This window comes from Notolepis coatsorum (genome assembly GCF_963971535.1).
Source record: "Notolepis coatsorum genome assembly, chromosome: 6".
Lineage (NCBI taxonomy): Eukaryota > Metazoa > Chordata > Actinopteri > Aulopiformes > Paralepididae > Notolepis > Notolepis coatsorum.
Window position 1 is genome coordinate 181,695,145 of NC_140170.1, and position 15,868 is coordinate 181,711,012.

The 15,868-nt window shown below is 41.8% G+C and overlaps 3 protein-coding genes across 3 annotated transcripts in view; 2 read left to right on the plus strand and 1 right to left on the minus strand.

The window, feature by feature from the left end:
- LOC311230844 (uncharacterized protein) overlaps positions 1–15,868 on the minus strand; it is a gene marked incomplete at both ends in the record, with an annotated part of 512,928 nt that overhangs the window by 484,443 nt on the left and 12,617 nt on the right. The gene's annotated exons all lie outside the window — the stretch shown is intronic.
- LOC311230894 (histone H4) lies at positions 2,012–2,323 on the plus strand (the record flags this gene model as incomplete). The annotated part of the gene is made up of 1 exon (XM_084317283.1): positions 2,012–2,323. The coding sequence occupies one exon, from the start codon at positions 2,012–2,014 to the stop codon at positions 2,321–2,323; it is 312 nt and encodes a 103-aa protein (XP_084173409.1).
- On the plus strand, positions 14,800–15,411 carry LOC311230853 (histone H1-like; the record flags this gene model as incomplete). The annotated part of the gene is made up of 1 exon (XM_084317242.1): positions 14,800–15,411. The coding sequence occupies one exon, from the start codon at positions 14,800–14,802 to the stop codon at positions 15,409–15,411; it is 612 nt and encodes a 203-aa protein (XP_084173368.1).

Below are 15,868 nucleotides of genomic sequence, written 5' to 3' on the forward strand. Positions count from 1 at the left end.
TGAGTGCCGGGTATTGCTAAATGTCCTACATTTTATTTGCACCGTTTTATGGTAGGAGTGTCTGTCGGAGATGACATTTTATATATTTAATTATTGAATAATAAATTACTTGCAACTGTAATCATAGTTTGGATGGCTATTAAGTTGCAAATTATATTTACTAGTCAAAATCCTGTGATTTTAGGTTGTTGACAAGTAGCTAGATTGGATAGACTTCTAGCTTGTACATCACGTTTATACTGTAAAATAATATATCACCTGCCTTATTAGAACCCTGATCAATAATACATTATTGGTCTTTATAATGTATATGGATACTGTTTAGTTTAGCATTTTCAAAGTGGAAATGCTATTCCAAAAATAATACATTCCAGGCTCATATATAATTATAATGAAACAGATTAACTAACTACCCCATAGCCAAACACACGTCCTATGATATGATTTCCAACAGACATGTGCAAATAATATTCATTATTTGATCATAATGAGCTCTATATTTCTGTACAATTTACAACCTTGTATGTTAAATACATTATTACAATAATAACAGTAACCTTTTATAACGTTATTGTTGACATCTGACATCATCAAACTCCAGCAATCAGAAGTCTAAAATCTGACTTCATAAGTAACCCTCAGCAATACTGATCTTCTCTGGTCCCTTCTCCCTCCATGTTTAGCAGGATACACAGCCTCCACATCTGGCTGAAAGGTTACTCTGCTCATCAGGCATCCCCTGTGGTTTGGACTTCAACACATTCACTGATACACCACACCATGCTCAATAGTTGCTTTTATGTTTCACAAGGTGCTCTGAATCTGCCCTTAATAACCATTAATAACATGGTATAGTCCATTTTAAAACCATGATAGCAATGGTACAGTATAGTGTTGGGTCTTTATTCCTCTTTTACTTACTTTTTATTTTACTGCTTGAAGCACATTCTCAGGGGCTCGTAAAGAACCAAGCATTTCACTGTAATGTACATGCACTTTATACATGGCAAATAAAAGCAAACTTGAAACTTGAACTACTTGTACTAGGCACTGTGAATCTAAATGGCGCTATTTCAGCACCATGGACAGTACCAGACCACACTGACCAACCATTTTGGAAACCGGGAAAGCAATTGCAGACCAACCAAAATGGACCCCAGACAAGATTCTGGGGCAAACTAATGGGATAGATAAATTGAATAAGTGCAACCATGTGAACCCAGCTGCCACGAGGAACTCATGAACCAGACATGTCTTAGAATTTACACCCCTGTAAATGTCCTAACCCAACCCTCTCCAATGTACAGTAATTTACCTAGTATGGTTTTATCAATATTCCAATGTACAGTTTTGCTTGTTTGTAGTGTTCCCCCAACCCCCTCCAATGTAAATTACCTAGTATGGTTGTCAATATCCCAATGTACAGTTATGCTTGTACAGTTGTACAGTGGTCCCCCCCCAACCCCTCCCTACCCAACCCCCCCCCCCCACACAACCCCACCCAACCCCCTCCAATGTACAGTTTTTACGTCAAATGTATATACTCCCTTTTCTGGACTCTTTTTGTATCACAAACAGTACTGTATTTGCAAATCTGGTATGTCATAAATGTATAGATGTAGCAGTACTGTCTATCTGTATGTCATGTATGTCATATATGTCCTGATGAACTGAAAATGGGGGACCCTGATGTAAACAAGACGAAAGTCTTTCTCTGGTCTGCATCCCCTTAACAATTGTGTGTATTGAGCTGTACTGTATTGTACCCATTCTGCAATCTGTTTATAAAGTTTTCAATCAATCAATCAATCAATCAATCACGTGACACCAGTTCTATGGTCAAAAGTGTGTGAGAAGGAGGGTTATTATGGGCTGCAGCTTTTGGCCACGCCTAGCATGACGCGCTATTTCAGTCTTCTTTTACGTCCTCAGAGAGTATTTATATTCAGAGGGCTTTGCCTTTGTTCTTCATTACTTCTTTTCATTTGTTTTGAACTCATCCTAGAAGAAAATGTCTGGTCGTGGAAAGGGAGGAAAGGGACTCGGAAAAGGAGGCGCCAAGCGTCACCGTAAAGTTCTCCGTGACAACATCCAGGGAATCACCAAACCCGCGATTCGTCGCCTGGCGCGCCGCGGTGGAGTGAAGCGCATCTCTGGTCTGATCTACGAGGAGACTCGTGGTGTGCTGAAGGTCTTCCTGGAGAACGTGATCCGTGACGCCGTCACCTACACCGAACACGCCAAGAGGAAGACCGTCACAGCCATGGATGTGGTCTATGCTCTGAAGAGACAGGGACGCACTCTGTACGGCTTCGGCGGCTAATCGTATATTCAATCCAAACTATCCCAAGACCCAAAGGCTCTTTTCAGAGCCACACACATCTTACTAGAATTGAGTCGATTCCATGTTGCGTCTCAGAATAACATTCATCCTTAGCTGCTAGATATGTACGCCTCCTAGTCGCTTTGGACGATTCTATATTGTGCAGTATATATATTATGACTTGTACAGGACGTGAAAATTGCATACAGGTAATTAAAAATGTCTTAAGCCTGAGAAGAGAATTAGCCTAGTTATGAGGGGTGGCTATTTGATCTGAACATATAGATGCATTTAAGATACTAGCTCTTTTGACACTAGTCTGAGCAATACTGTAAATGGACACTACTGAACTGGATCTCAAATTCAAGTTAAAGTTATTTTTGTCAAATACACCACAATACAGGGGCATTGCAGCTAATGACATAATTGTGTTTCGAGCTCAGACCCAACAATGCATAAAAGAATGGTAACAATGGGTAAAATAACATAAAATCAGATTAAATAAAATAGTAAATTATTTACAGAAAGTGTCTTACATATAAGTGTATGTGCATAGTGCGTGTGTTCAATTCGTTTTTAAAAGGTGTGTCTGTTCAAGGATCTCATTAGAGGCCACGGGACTTTAGGAGCCTTCCTATGTGTTTATGTAAATTAATGAAGGTATTGATTCGACGGCAGGTCTATTTGCGACCTTGTAGTAATATACTGTATTATAGTCTTCTATCTAGTCAGATTTTACATGAAGCACCACAGACCTATGTGGTGGAATTAATGATAAAAGAAAGCAAATATTTGACAGGAAGGTTGTAAACAGGATGGTTAAACAAGTATAACTGCCTTCTGTGATGAGACTGTAGGTGATGTTTAATTAAATGCAATGAGGCAAGGATCACAAATAGAATATCAGAATTGTCACTGCTGTGCAGAATATGCAGTAATAGGAGCTTAATAAATAGAAGATACAGCGTATTTTCAGGGGTGGAAATAATGTATTTGCTGTACACAGCATTCAGTTTTTACACACCTGCAACTCGTCTACCTCTGTACCACTCTGTGTATAACTTTTACATCGCAGCATCCTCAAGTGAAATAGTTAATAAATGAAAACTTTATTTAACAGATTGCAGAATGGGTACAATACAGTACGGCTCAATACATACAATTGTTAAGGGGATGCAGACCAGAGAAAGACGTTTGTCTTGTTTACATCAGGGTCCCCCATTTTCAATTCATAGTGACATTTATGACATTACACAACATACATGACATTTATGGCATAGGGACATACATGACATACAGGTACATAGTACTGTTACATTTGTGACATATATGATATGCAAATATACAGTACTGTTACCCATAGATCCTGACAGTATATACATATCATGGGGAGGAGACTGTACATTAGGAGGGGGTGGGTGGGTGGGAGAGAAATATACATACGGTGGGGGGGAGACTGTAGGAGGGGGTGGGAGAGAGATATACATACGGTGGGGAGATTATATATACGGAGGGGAGGAGACTGTCTATTAGGAGGGGGTGGGGGGGGTTTGGCCATTTACGGTGGCCAGTTTAGAATTGCAGCCTCCCGTACAGGGCTGTACACTGCGATGAGATGATTGCAAATTGCGCCCTAATTTTGTCTGTGCGAGTTTAAAATAATATCTGGGGGCAAGCTTGCGAGTGGTGATTTCACTCCTAAATTAATCCATACAAATTGGATAAAAAAAATAGTAAAACATTAGCCTACAACCAGGGCTGTACAGTGCGATACAATGTTGCGGTTGTAATTTCATTAGACAGACCAGCGCGGACATTTAATAACATGCAATTTAATTGACACGAGCAATGAGCTATCGTTAGCAGCAGCTAACGATAGCTGCTAACCAAGGTATCCATTAGGGCTAAGCTAACTAGCGATAGCTGCTAACCAAGGTATCCATTAGGGCTAAGCTAACTAGCGATAGCTGCTAACCAAGGTATCCATTAGGGCTAAGCTAACTAACGATAGCTGCTAACCAAGGTATCCATTAGGGCTAAGCTAACTAGCGATAGCTGCTAACCCTGGAAAACGGTCAAAGCGGACTCCACAACACTAGTTCCATTTGTGAGGAAAGGGGGTGGGTTATATTAAAAACGCTTGACACGAACGAACGCTTAAAACGAATCAGCGCCGTTTCGCATCCCAAAAGGGGTGAGTGAGAACACTCCCCCCCGTGCCCCGGGGCGGTGATTTGATCTGAGTGAGAAAGGCCCCTAAGCCATCCTAGGTAGTCAAAGTGGGCAGGGGTGAGGTGGGTTCTAGGAGTAAGGTCAAGTAGTAGTCTGACCAGTTTGTTTTGTGATATTTGTAATCTTGTTTTTAGCGCCTTTGAGGTGCTTTGGTACCGTGAGGTGCAAGCATAGTCGTAGTACCCTTGAATGAGTGCTCCTGCCAGAGTCTTCAGGGTATTCTTGTTTACCAGAGAGGACAATATAACATGTAGCAGACAGACTACCATACTTCACAACAGTGCAAAATACCCTTTGCAACAACCAACTGAGTCCTATCAATTGGAAACATATTGAAATGTAGTCATAATGTGCATGCGTAATTACGCGCAATGACTGCATTAGCACCGTTGGGATGACTATGGTCACAGCGTGACAAGTTTTATTCCCCCTGTTGCGCCAGCTGTTATTATTATGACTCGTATGCTTTATTACTAACTAACTTGTGCCTATTATTACTATTGACATGTAATTGAAACAGATTTTTTTCATTGTTAAGCATTCCGTCTGGGCTTTAACACTTTGGGTGCCGGCCAAAAATCCGGAAAATGACTGTGGGTTGCCAGGATTCCTGGACGATTCTAGCATATCTCATGATCTTAGCGGAGCTATTTCTATATTTTATATTATAACTATGGGGAAATGGTTGGGCTCATTTGAAGACGACAAGTTGATGTACACAATGCAAAAAACCGTTTGTTTCTGCATGTCTTCGTTCGTTCACAATTACAAGTTAAAAAACGTCAACAAAAGATAAAAGTGGAGGTAAATTATTTAGAACAGAAGTTACAGGCACTTTTATGAAAGGTGTGCCGGCGGGGTGATAATAGGTACTGAACGTGTTATAAAGCAATTTAGACTGGGATGGATGGATGGATGGTTTGATTGATTGATTGTTTGACAGATTGTTTTATTGGTTTGATTGATAGAATGTTTTATTGTTTTGTTGATAGTTTGATTCATAGATTGATTTGTTTGATTGATTGATTACTTTGTTGGTCATTTGATTGATAGAATGTTTGATTGTTTTGTTGATAGTTTGATTCATAGATTGATTTGTTTGATTGATTGATTACTTTGTTGGTCATTTGATTGATAGAATGTTTGATTGTTTTGTTGATAGTTTGATTCATAGATTGATTTGTTTGATTGATTGATTACTTTGTTGGTCATTTGATTGATAGAATGTTTGATTGTTTTGTTGATAGTTTGCTTGATAGAATGTTTGATTGTTTTGTTGATAGTTTGATTCATAGATTGATTTGTTTGATTGATTGATTACTTTGTTGGTAATTTGCTTGATAGAATGTTTGATTGTTTTGTTGATAGTTTGATTCATAGATTGATTGGTTTGATTGATTGATTACTTTGTTGGTCATTTGATTGATAGAATGTTTGATTGTTTTGTTGATAGTTTGATTCATAGATTGATTTGTTTGATTGATTGATTACTTTGTTGGTCATTTGATTGATATAATGTTTGATTGTTTTGTTGATAGTTTGCTTGATAGAATGTTTGATTGTTTTGTTGATAGTTTGATTCATAGATTGATTGGTTTGATTGATTGATTACTTTGTTGGTCATTTGATTGATAGAATGTTTGATTGTTTTGTTGATAGTTTGATTCATAGATTGATTGGTTTGATTGATTGATTACTTTGTTGGTCATTTGATTGATAGAATGTTTGATTGTTTTGTTGATAGTTTGATTCATAGATTGATTTGTTTGATTGATTGATTACTTTGTTGGTCATTTGATTGATAGAATGTTTGATTGTTTTGTTGGTAATTTGCTTGATAGAATGTTTTATTGTTTTGTTGATAGTTTGATTCATAGATTGATTGGTTTGATTGATTGATTACTTTGTTGGTCATTTGATTGATAGAATGTTTGATTGTTTTGTTGATAGTTTGATTCATAGATTGATTTGTTTGATTGATTACTTTGTTGGTCATTTGCTTGATAGAATGTTTGATTGTTTTGTTGATAGTTTGATTCATAGATTGATTTGTTTGATTGATTGATTACTTTGTTGGTCATTTGATTGATATGCCTGGCGCTAATGAACAAGTAAGTTTTATAACTACTGGTGTAGGTCCAGACAACATTATTATAAAATACAGAATACTTTACAATGCAAAAAACTTGAAACTTTGATGCCATGAACATTTTTATTGTAAAATATGTTCAATAAACTGGGTGACAAGTCATCAGTACCAACCATTGTTGCTGTGCATTATATGCTGGTAACATTCACAGTATAGGATTATGGTAATTTACCAAGACAATACCTTATAAAAAGTGAACACTGGAGGATAATCAACCATTGTTTCAGTGCATTTAGGAGTTTGTTGGTAACATTCACAGTATAGGATTATGGTAATTTACCAATACAATACCTTATAAAAAGTGAACACTGGAGGATAATCAACCATTGTTTCAGTGCATTTAGGAGTTTGTTGGTAACATTCACAGTATAGGATTATGGTAATTTACCAAGACAATACCTTATAAAAAGTGAACACTGTGATGATAACCAACCATTGTTTCAGTGCATTTAGGAGTTTGTTGGTAACATTCACAGTATAGGATTATGGTAATTTACCAAGACAATACCTTATAAAAAGTGAACACTGGAGGATAATCAACCATTGTTTCAGTGCATTTAGGAGTTTGTTGGTAACATTCACAGTATAGGATTATGGTAATTTACCAAGACAATACCTTATAAAAAGTGAACACTGGAGGATAATCAACCATTGTTTCAGTGCATTTAGGAGTTTGTTGGTAACATTCACAGTATAGGATTATGGTAATTTACCAATACAATACCTTATAAAAAGTGAACACTGGAGGATAATCAACCATTGTTTCAGTGCATTTAGGAGTTTGTTGGTAACATTCACAGTATAGGATTATGGTAATTTACCAAGACAATACCTTATAAAAAGTGAACACTGGCTGATGATAACCAACCATTGTGTCAGTGCATTTAGGAGTTTGTTGGTAACATTCACAGTATAGGATTATGGTAATTTACAAAGACAATACCTTATAAAAAGTGAACACTGGAGGATAACCAACCATTGTTTCAGTGCATTTAGGAGTTTGTTGGTAACATTCACAGTATAGGATTATGGTAATTTACCAAGACAATACCTTATAAAAAGTGAACACTGGAGGATAATCAACCATTGTTTCAGTGCATTTAGGAGTTTGTTGGTAACATTCACAGTATAGGATTATGGTAATTTACCAAGACAATACCTTATAAAAAGTGAACACTGGAGGATAATCAACCATTGTTTCAGTGCATTTAGGAGTTTGTTGGTAACATTCACAGTATAGGATTATGGTAATTTACCAAGACAATACCTTATAAAAAGTGAACACTGTGATGATAACCAACCATTGTTTCAGTGCATTTAGGAGTTTGTTGGTAACATTCACAGTATAGGATTATGGTAATTTACCAAGACAATACCTTATAAAAAGTGAACACTGTGATGATAACCAACCATTGTTTCAGTGCATTTAGGAGTTTGTTGGTAACATTCACAGTATAGGATTATGGTAATTTACCAAGACAATACCTTATAAAAAGTGAACACTGTGATGATAACCAACCATTGTTTCAGTGCATTTAGGAGTTTGTTGGTAACATTCACAGTATAGGATTATGGTAATTTACCAAGACAATACCTTATAAAAAGTGAACACTGGCTGATGATAACCAACCATTGTGTCAGTGCATTTAGGAGTTTGTTGGTAACATTCACAGTATAGGATTATGGTAATTTACAAAGACAATACCTTATAAAAAGTGAACACTGGAGGATAACCAACCATTGTTTCAGTGCATTTAGAAGTTTGCTGGTAACATTCACGTCACATGAACTACAGGGCATATCTTACTTGGTCTCTCGCATCGATGACTGCATTGTCCATTGATAAATGGATGAAGCGCCAGATGATCTGTGGACCAAAAAATATCCAATACATGCTTCCAAAGTATATAAATAATAGGCCAATGGACTGCATTAGAAAAGTGTGGTATGTTACCTACAGTATATACTTTTTTAAACTGGGTGACTGTCAGCAACCATTGGTTCTGTGCAAACGGTAAAAATGAGGGGGGAAAAAGATAAATAAAAAAAAACTATATACACACACAATGCAAATTATGAATGGAGTCGATACAGCTAGATCGCTAACATAACGTCTCATCTGCAAGTGGTCCAAACATGCCTATGCAATATCGACAACCGTGGCCCAAATACATGTGTTCAACGCATTTGTCTTGTACAGAAAACAGTGCAACTACCCATACACTATACTATACTATACTATACTACAATATACTATACTATACTATACTACACTATACTATACTACACTCAGCTAGCTATACTATGTACCGGTACACATGGTTCTGTCTGTATCACACAATGATGGATTATTTAGAAGTAATCTGTACTTCTGTGTGCCGGATTATTTAGAAGTAGTCTGTACTTCTGTATGACAACTAATAAAGAAACTATTTAGAGAAATCCCTCTTTGTGTGGTACAGAGCGAAGCATTTGTCACGATGCAGGGGGACTTTGCACGATGTGCAAAAATATCTGGTCTCACTCCTGATGCCACGCCTACTGCAGACACGACATTTCCTACACGGTAGCTTTCTCTTCGGGGTGGCTTTGTATGCAACCATTACATGCTTCACAAAGCCACCCACTAATCTGCTCTGCGGGTCCCCCAGTGGGGCCCTAGGGTCGACACGCCCCACCTGCTCAGCCCCTGCCTCCTCCTCATCCCCACCCCCTGCCTCCTCCCCTGCCTCCTCCCCTGCCTCCGCCTCCGCCTCCATCTCCGCTGTCACCCCAGGAATCTTCTTCTCCTTACCGTCTGTGTAGGTCCGCGCCACAGCCCTGGTGAACCGGAAGAGGTTGGAGTAATGCCCTTGTGGGTGCTTTTTTTTGTACAAGACAAACGCGTTGAAGATACATATTTGGATCAGATACATCACAAACTTTTTGGTCCACTTTCCAGTCTTACGTGTAACCGGATAGTACGATATATTTTGATCCAGCTGATCGACGCCGTTCATGAATTTATTGTACTCCAGGATTGATGTTGGCTTGAGCATCTCCACCCTCAGCGCTTTGCCCTTCTTCTGCTTCTTCCACACCATCGCCTTTTCCATAGTGTCCTCGTGGAAGCTGCTGATGGTCTTCACGATTCTCTTATCGCGCCATGCCACGATCAGGACCTCCTTGTTGTTGACCGCAATGCGCTCCCCCACACCGATGTCACGTTTGGTAATGTTCTTGATGATGGCTGGCTCGCCCCGGTGCTTCCTGAGGGTACCACAGACGTCGGTCCTCAACTGTCGGAGCCTGGCTGACATACGTACCGAGTTGTAGAAGTTGTCCATGTAGAGCGTATAGCCGGCCCCAGACAGACGTCCAAGCAGACCGACGACCGTGTCCCCCAGGAGCGAGCCTTCCCGACAATATGGCTTAAATGAAAAGCAATATCCTGTGCGTGATTCGCACAGGAAGTAGGACTTGATGCCATAGCGGGTGGGCTTGTTGGGGTTGTAGACCCGGAAGGTCAGGCGGCCTCGCCATGCCATCACCCCCTCGTCAATGGCGAGCTCGCGTTCAGGCTGGTACAGCTCCTTGCACCTCGTGTTTACATGGTCGACTACAGGGCGTACTTTGCACAATTTGTCTCTAACCTCCAGGGAAGTATTGTCCGCAAAGTGGAGGAATCGCCAGATCAATTGGAACCTGTTGCGTGGCATGGTATCAGAGTAGTACGGTGTGTACATCATGTCGTCAGTGGTCCACATCTGGTCCACGCGAGGCTTCCGCAGGACACTGCTAAGGAAATGGAGTCCGAGGAACTTCTTCAGCTCCTTCAATGTGAGGGGCTTCCAAAGCAGTGCCCTGCTACTGGTTAGCGTGGGGTCCAGCCGGGCAATGGACTGCTCAGCGTAGAGGTTGGACTGGGCAACAATAGAGTTCAGAAAAGCATCTGTCAGGAACAGATCCATCCATTTCGCAGGCCGGTAAGATCTGAGTGCCTTGGCGTCCTGGAGCAACCCCGGTTGGGCTGTGAAGGGGATCCTTTGAGGCACCCAGCCCTCACGAGACCAGGCATTCTCCTCTTCCTGACGGATCGCAGCCCTGCTCTTCGCTCCTCCACGACCTGTCAATTATACAAATATACTATAACACCCCTACTGTAGACATTCATATGCCACGTAGTTACAAACTGTGTGAGTGAATGAGTGAGTGTGTGTGGGGTTCAGATGTCAGAGCTGGACGTGGTGTGGGGGTCAGAGGTCAGAGCTGGAAGTGGTGTGCAGAGTGAGGCCAACTTACCGCTCTTAGATGTGCGTTTCCGCCCTGCAACAGGTTCCGGCATGTCCAGACTAGCATCCAGTTCTAGAATCACATGATGTAATACATTACACTAGGGCAACGCATTGTCATTGTATTTACCACCATCACCACCAGACCAGGCCCTGCAGCAGCCAGTCACCACCAGGCCCAGGCCCTGCAGCAGCCAGTCACCACCAGGCCCAGGCCCTGCAGCAGCCAGTCACCACCAGGCCCAGGCTCTAGCAGCAGCCAGTCACCACCAGGCCCAGGCTCTAGCAGCAGCCAGCTACCACCAGGCCCAGGCTCTAGCAGCAGCCAGTCACCACCATGTACAATTACCTGCAGGAGTAGAATGTGATCCTATGTCGTTGCCAGTCTCAGCGTCACTATCTGCAGGGTCTGCGCCAGAATCTGAATTGGATTAAATTCATTCAGTAAGTAAGTCTCACAAAACACAATAGTAATACATTTACACATACATAAATGTAGTTAGTACATACCCAAGCATGTTGGTGTATTGGCCCCGGATTCGGTTTCGGAGTGTTCTGCTGTGTGAACACAAAATAAATCAGCGGCCATCAAAGCATGTACATGTGTGTGTGTTGTAATCAATGGAATTTTACATATGCTACACAACCATGCATTTAAATATAGGCCTCGCCATGTGTCCATGCCATTGTGTATGTGTGTGCTGTAATCAATGGAATTTGCATATAGAGGCCTCACCATGTACTGCGAAGTTCAAAGGTGTTGGAGAGGATGCATGTCTTTTGATCTTGTGTGTGTGTGTGTGTACACACACTGCACACACACACACACACATACACACACACATCAAATGGCATGGGGTGAGGCATCTACACACACACACACACACACATCCATGTAACTAAATGTAGTGGCCTGTACATGCCTACTATATCCTATATCATTCAACTATCGATTTGAACATGCACAAAACAATATTCACATTGCAACATACCAATTACCACGTCGACCACCACCACCACGTCGTATCATGCCCAGCATGCAACTATTATCACTTACATGATAGCTACACACTTCAAAGAGCCACTTCAAAGGGCGTGCACATGCACACACACACACACACACGCACACAAGACAACCTAACTGTAGCACATGGTAGCGTGGCCTGTACTGCATGCCTACTATATCCTATATCATTCAACTATCGATTTGAACATGCACAAAACAATATTCACATTGCAACATACCAATTACCACGTCGACCACCACCACCACGTCGTATCATGCCCAGCATGCAACTATTATCACTTACATGATAGCTACACACTTCAAAGAGCCACTTCAAAGGGCGTGCACATGCACACACACACACACACACGCACACAAGACAACCTAACTGTAGCACATGGTAGCGTGGCCTGTACTGCATGCCTACTATATCCTATATCATTCAACTATTGATTTGAACATGCACAAAACAATATTCACATTGCAACATACCAATTACCACGTCGACCACCACCACCACGTCGTATCATGCCCAGCATGCAACTATTATCACTTACATGATAGCTACACACTTCAAAGAGCCACTTCAAAGGGCGTGCACATGCACACACACACACACACACACGCACACAAGACAACCTAACTGTAGCACATGGTCGCGTGGCCTGTACTCTACATCCCTACTATATCCTATATCATTCAACTATCGATTTGAACATGCACAAAACAATATTCACATTGCATTAGTAAACATGACGTACCGTTGCCCCGTCGACCACCACCGTGTCCGACTCCCACGTCTGAATCGTGCGATGAATCAGACTCATACCTCCGACCCAAGCCGAGATCATCGTCAGATGATTCCGGAGCTAGAATATAATAAATGCATATCAGCGTTAGGTTTGGCAAACTAACGTTACATAGTCACAGAATAAGCGGTAGGTAAATCATCAAATACACGTTTCACACACACACAATCACATGCATATCGCCGGCGTTGGTTTGTCGAACTAACGTTACATAGACAGTCACAGTATGTAAATCATCAAATACACGTTTCACACACACACACAATCACATGCATATCGCCGTTGGTTTGTCGAACTAACGTTACATAGTCACAGTATGTAAATCATCAAATACACGTTTCACACACACACATATATATATATATATATATAAGACCGTGTAATTACCTGGTGGTTCCCAATCGGCGCTCCCATCAGATTCGTGGGCGGTCGAATCGCTGTCCCCTGACTCGCATGAAGAAGCTATGACCACAGCGGCAGCCTTCCTCTTCCTCGAACTGCGTCGGGTAGAGCCGCTCCCGGTCCCGGGGAGAGACGCGTTACTGGGCCCAGCAACGGTCTCACGGCTCTCTCCGATCGGAGCTACCAAAGACGTTGGTGCTGTTGGTGCTGCTGCTGCTTGAACAACCGCGGGTCCAAACGCCAGCTTCGTCTGAACAAAGCGACCCGCCGCCGGATTGTCCCCTCGCTTTCCTACACTACGTCTCTTCATACTGATCTAAATGAAACTACTAACTGATCAAACTACTATTACTACTACTGAAATATACTACCTAGACTACACACTAATCCCTCGAATAGTACTACTACTTAGCACGACTAAGTACTTTCTAAAGCACAGCTGAAACCTTACAATTAGTCTGATACTACCACTATACTGTATAACACTATAAATATAGACTATAGGCTGATCTCAATTCAAATCTCTCTCTCAATCTCTCTCTCTCTCTCTCTATCGCTCTATCTATCTCTCTCTCTCTCTCTCCTCCAAAACCTCGTAGATTCTGGGATCGCGCTAACGTTTTATACCTGTGGTTACATTGGCCAGGTATGCTGGCCAATCAAATGCCAGATTCATTGTGGGGTACAATATTCCCCCTATTGTGATAGTGTTAGAAAATAGGGGGACACTGCCACCTAGTGAAATTTGAGAGGAAATGCAGTTTCCGGTTAAAATTTTCTTCCAAAAGCTCGGCGGTGAAGTTCAGACGGGGAAAATCGAAAAAAGATGTAAACAGATCAAAGACGCTGTACAGCGTCCTCGGCACCTTGAGCATGGCCGGGAAAGACGCTGTAAAGCGTTTCCCGGCACCCAAAGTGTTAATAGGCGAGTCTCTCCCAAAAGGAAAGATACATTGTACCTTCCTTGTGTATTTTTTTTTTTTATCTTCATAAAAGTAACTGTAGATTTAATTCATCATGAGCTACATAAAGCCTTCCACAGAAGTGGTAATCTTCCACAGAAGACGAGGTAACACATATCATGCCGACGCCAGCAATGACTGTGTTTACCAGCACTGAGAAAGTACAAGTTTATAACCAAAAGCATGACACCAGATGCCTTGTTTTACTGCCAGTCCATCACCAGGCAGCTCGACTCACCGGGGAACGAGTACTGGATTATAATGACATTTAAACCATTTTAAAAGCAAAATACTGAGACAAGTTGCTGCTCACTGCACCATGTGACGACGGAAAGGAGAGCTTTGGAACGTGTCCAAACTAACCACGGCTCTCCAGATGGTTTTAACCTAATGGGACATGCTTGTGCTAACTGACCCATTAGGTGTTCGATTTCAACTATGTTCCCACGTTTGTATTTTAGCCCGTTTTGGCGAGAAGAAAACACAAGTAGCAGAGCTTTTCAGCTGCAGAGTTGTAGACAGGGTGGGTTGAGTCTGCATGGCTCTCATGTAGTATTTAAGACCAGCCCCCTGTCCCAGCTCCACTACCAGTCAGCTCGGACTATTTTGTTGCATTTCGTGTTGATCAGACGATAGAAGAGAACCATGGCAGAAGTCGCTCCAGCCGCTGCCCCTCTGGCTAAAGTCCCCAGGAAGAAAGCTGCCTCCAAGCCGAAGAAGGCATCAGGTCCCAGCGCCGCAGAACTCGTCCTCGAGGCGGTATCTGCCTCTAAAGAGAGGAGCGGCGTGTCCCTGGCTGCGGTAAAGAAGGCTCTGGCTGCCGGTGGCTACGACGTGGAGAAGAATAATTCACGTGTGAAGACCGCTGTGAAGAGCTTGGTGTTAAAGGGCACTCTTGTCCAGCTCAAGGGTACCGGTGCCTCCGGCTCCTTCAAAATCAACAAGGCTGAAGCCAAGAAGCCCGTCAAGAAAGCAGCTAAGAAAGCGCCAGTGAAGAAACCTGCTGCTGCTAAGAAGGCTGTTGCTAAAAAGCCTGCCGCTAAGAAGTCTCCAAAGAAGCCTGCAGTCAAAGCCAAGAGCCCCAAGAAGGTGGCAGCTAAGAGCCCCAAGAAGGTGGCAGCTAAGAGCCCCAAGAAGGTGGCAGCCAAGAGCCCCAAGAAGGCCGTGAAGAAGCCCGCAGCCAAGAAAGCCCCCGCGAAGAAGGCTGCCAAGCCCAAAGCAGCGAAGCCCACGAGGACGGCAGCCAAGAGGAAGTGAAGGTCTTAAGCTTTACTGTCTAAAACACACAAAAGGCTCTTTTTAGAGCCAACCACTACTATCCCTGAAATGGCACATTCCCTCGTATAAATGCATTGTTTAATGCTGGATAGAAGCAAATCTAAGTCACATGTTTGTGTCCTGGATACATTGCAGCAGCACCAGTTAAGTAGAGCTGAGTGTTCAGTTACTGCATCATTTGATTCATATTCTGGAAGATGAGTCGATTCCAGTCCAGAAGAATAAAACATAATTTAGATACACTTAAATCTAAATACGATGTGATTTAACATTGAATGTAATTATGTTCCTGTTATTAATATCAGTCTAGAAGATACTGCTATACATACCAGAACATTTTATATGGACTGCTGCCTTTTAATTGCATTGAGCATTAATGAACAACACAAAGATTCAATGTCCCCAATGGTATTCAAACTAATTTACTCCCAATAAC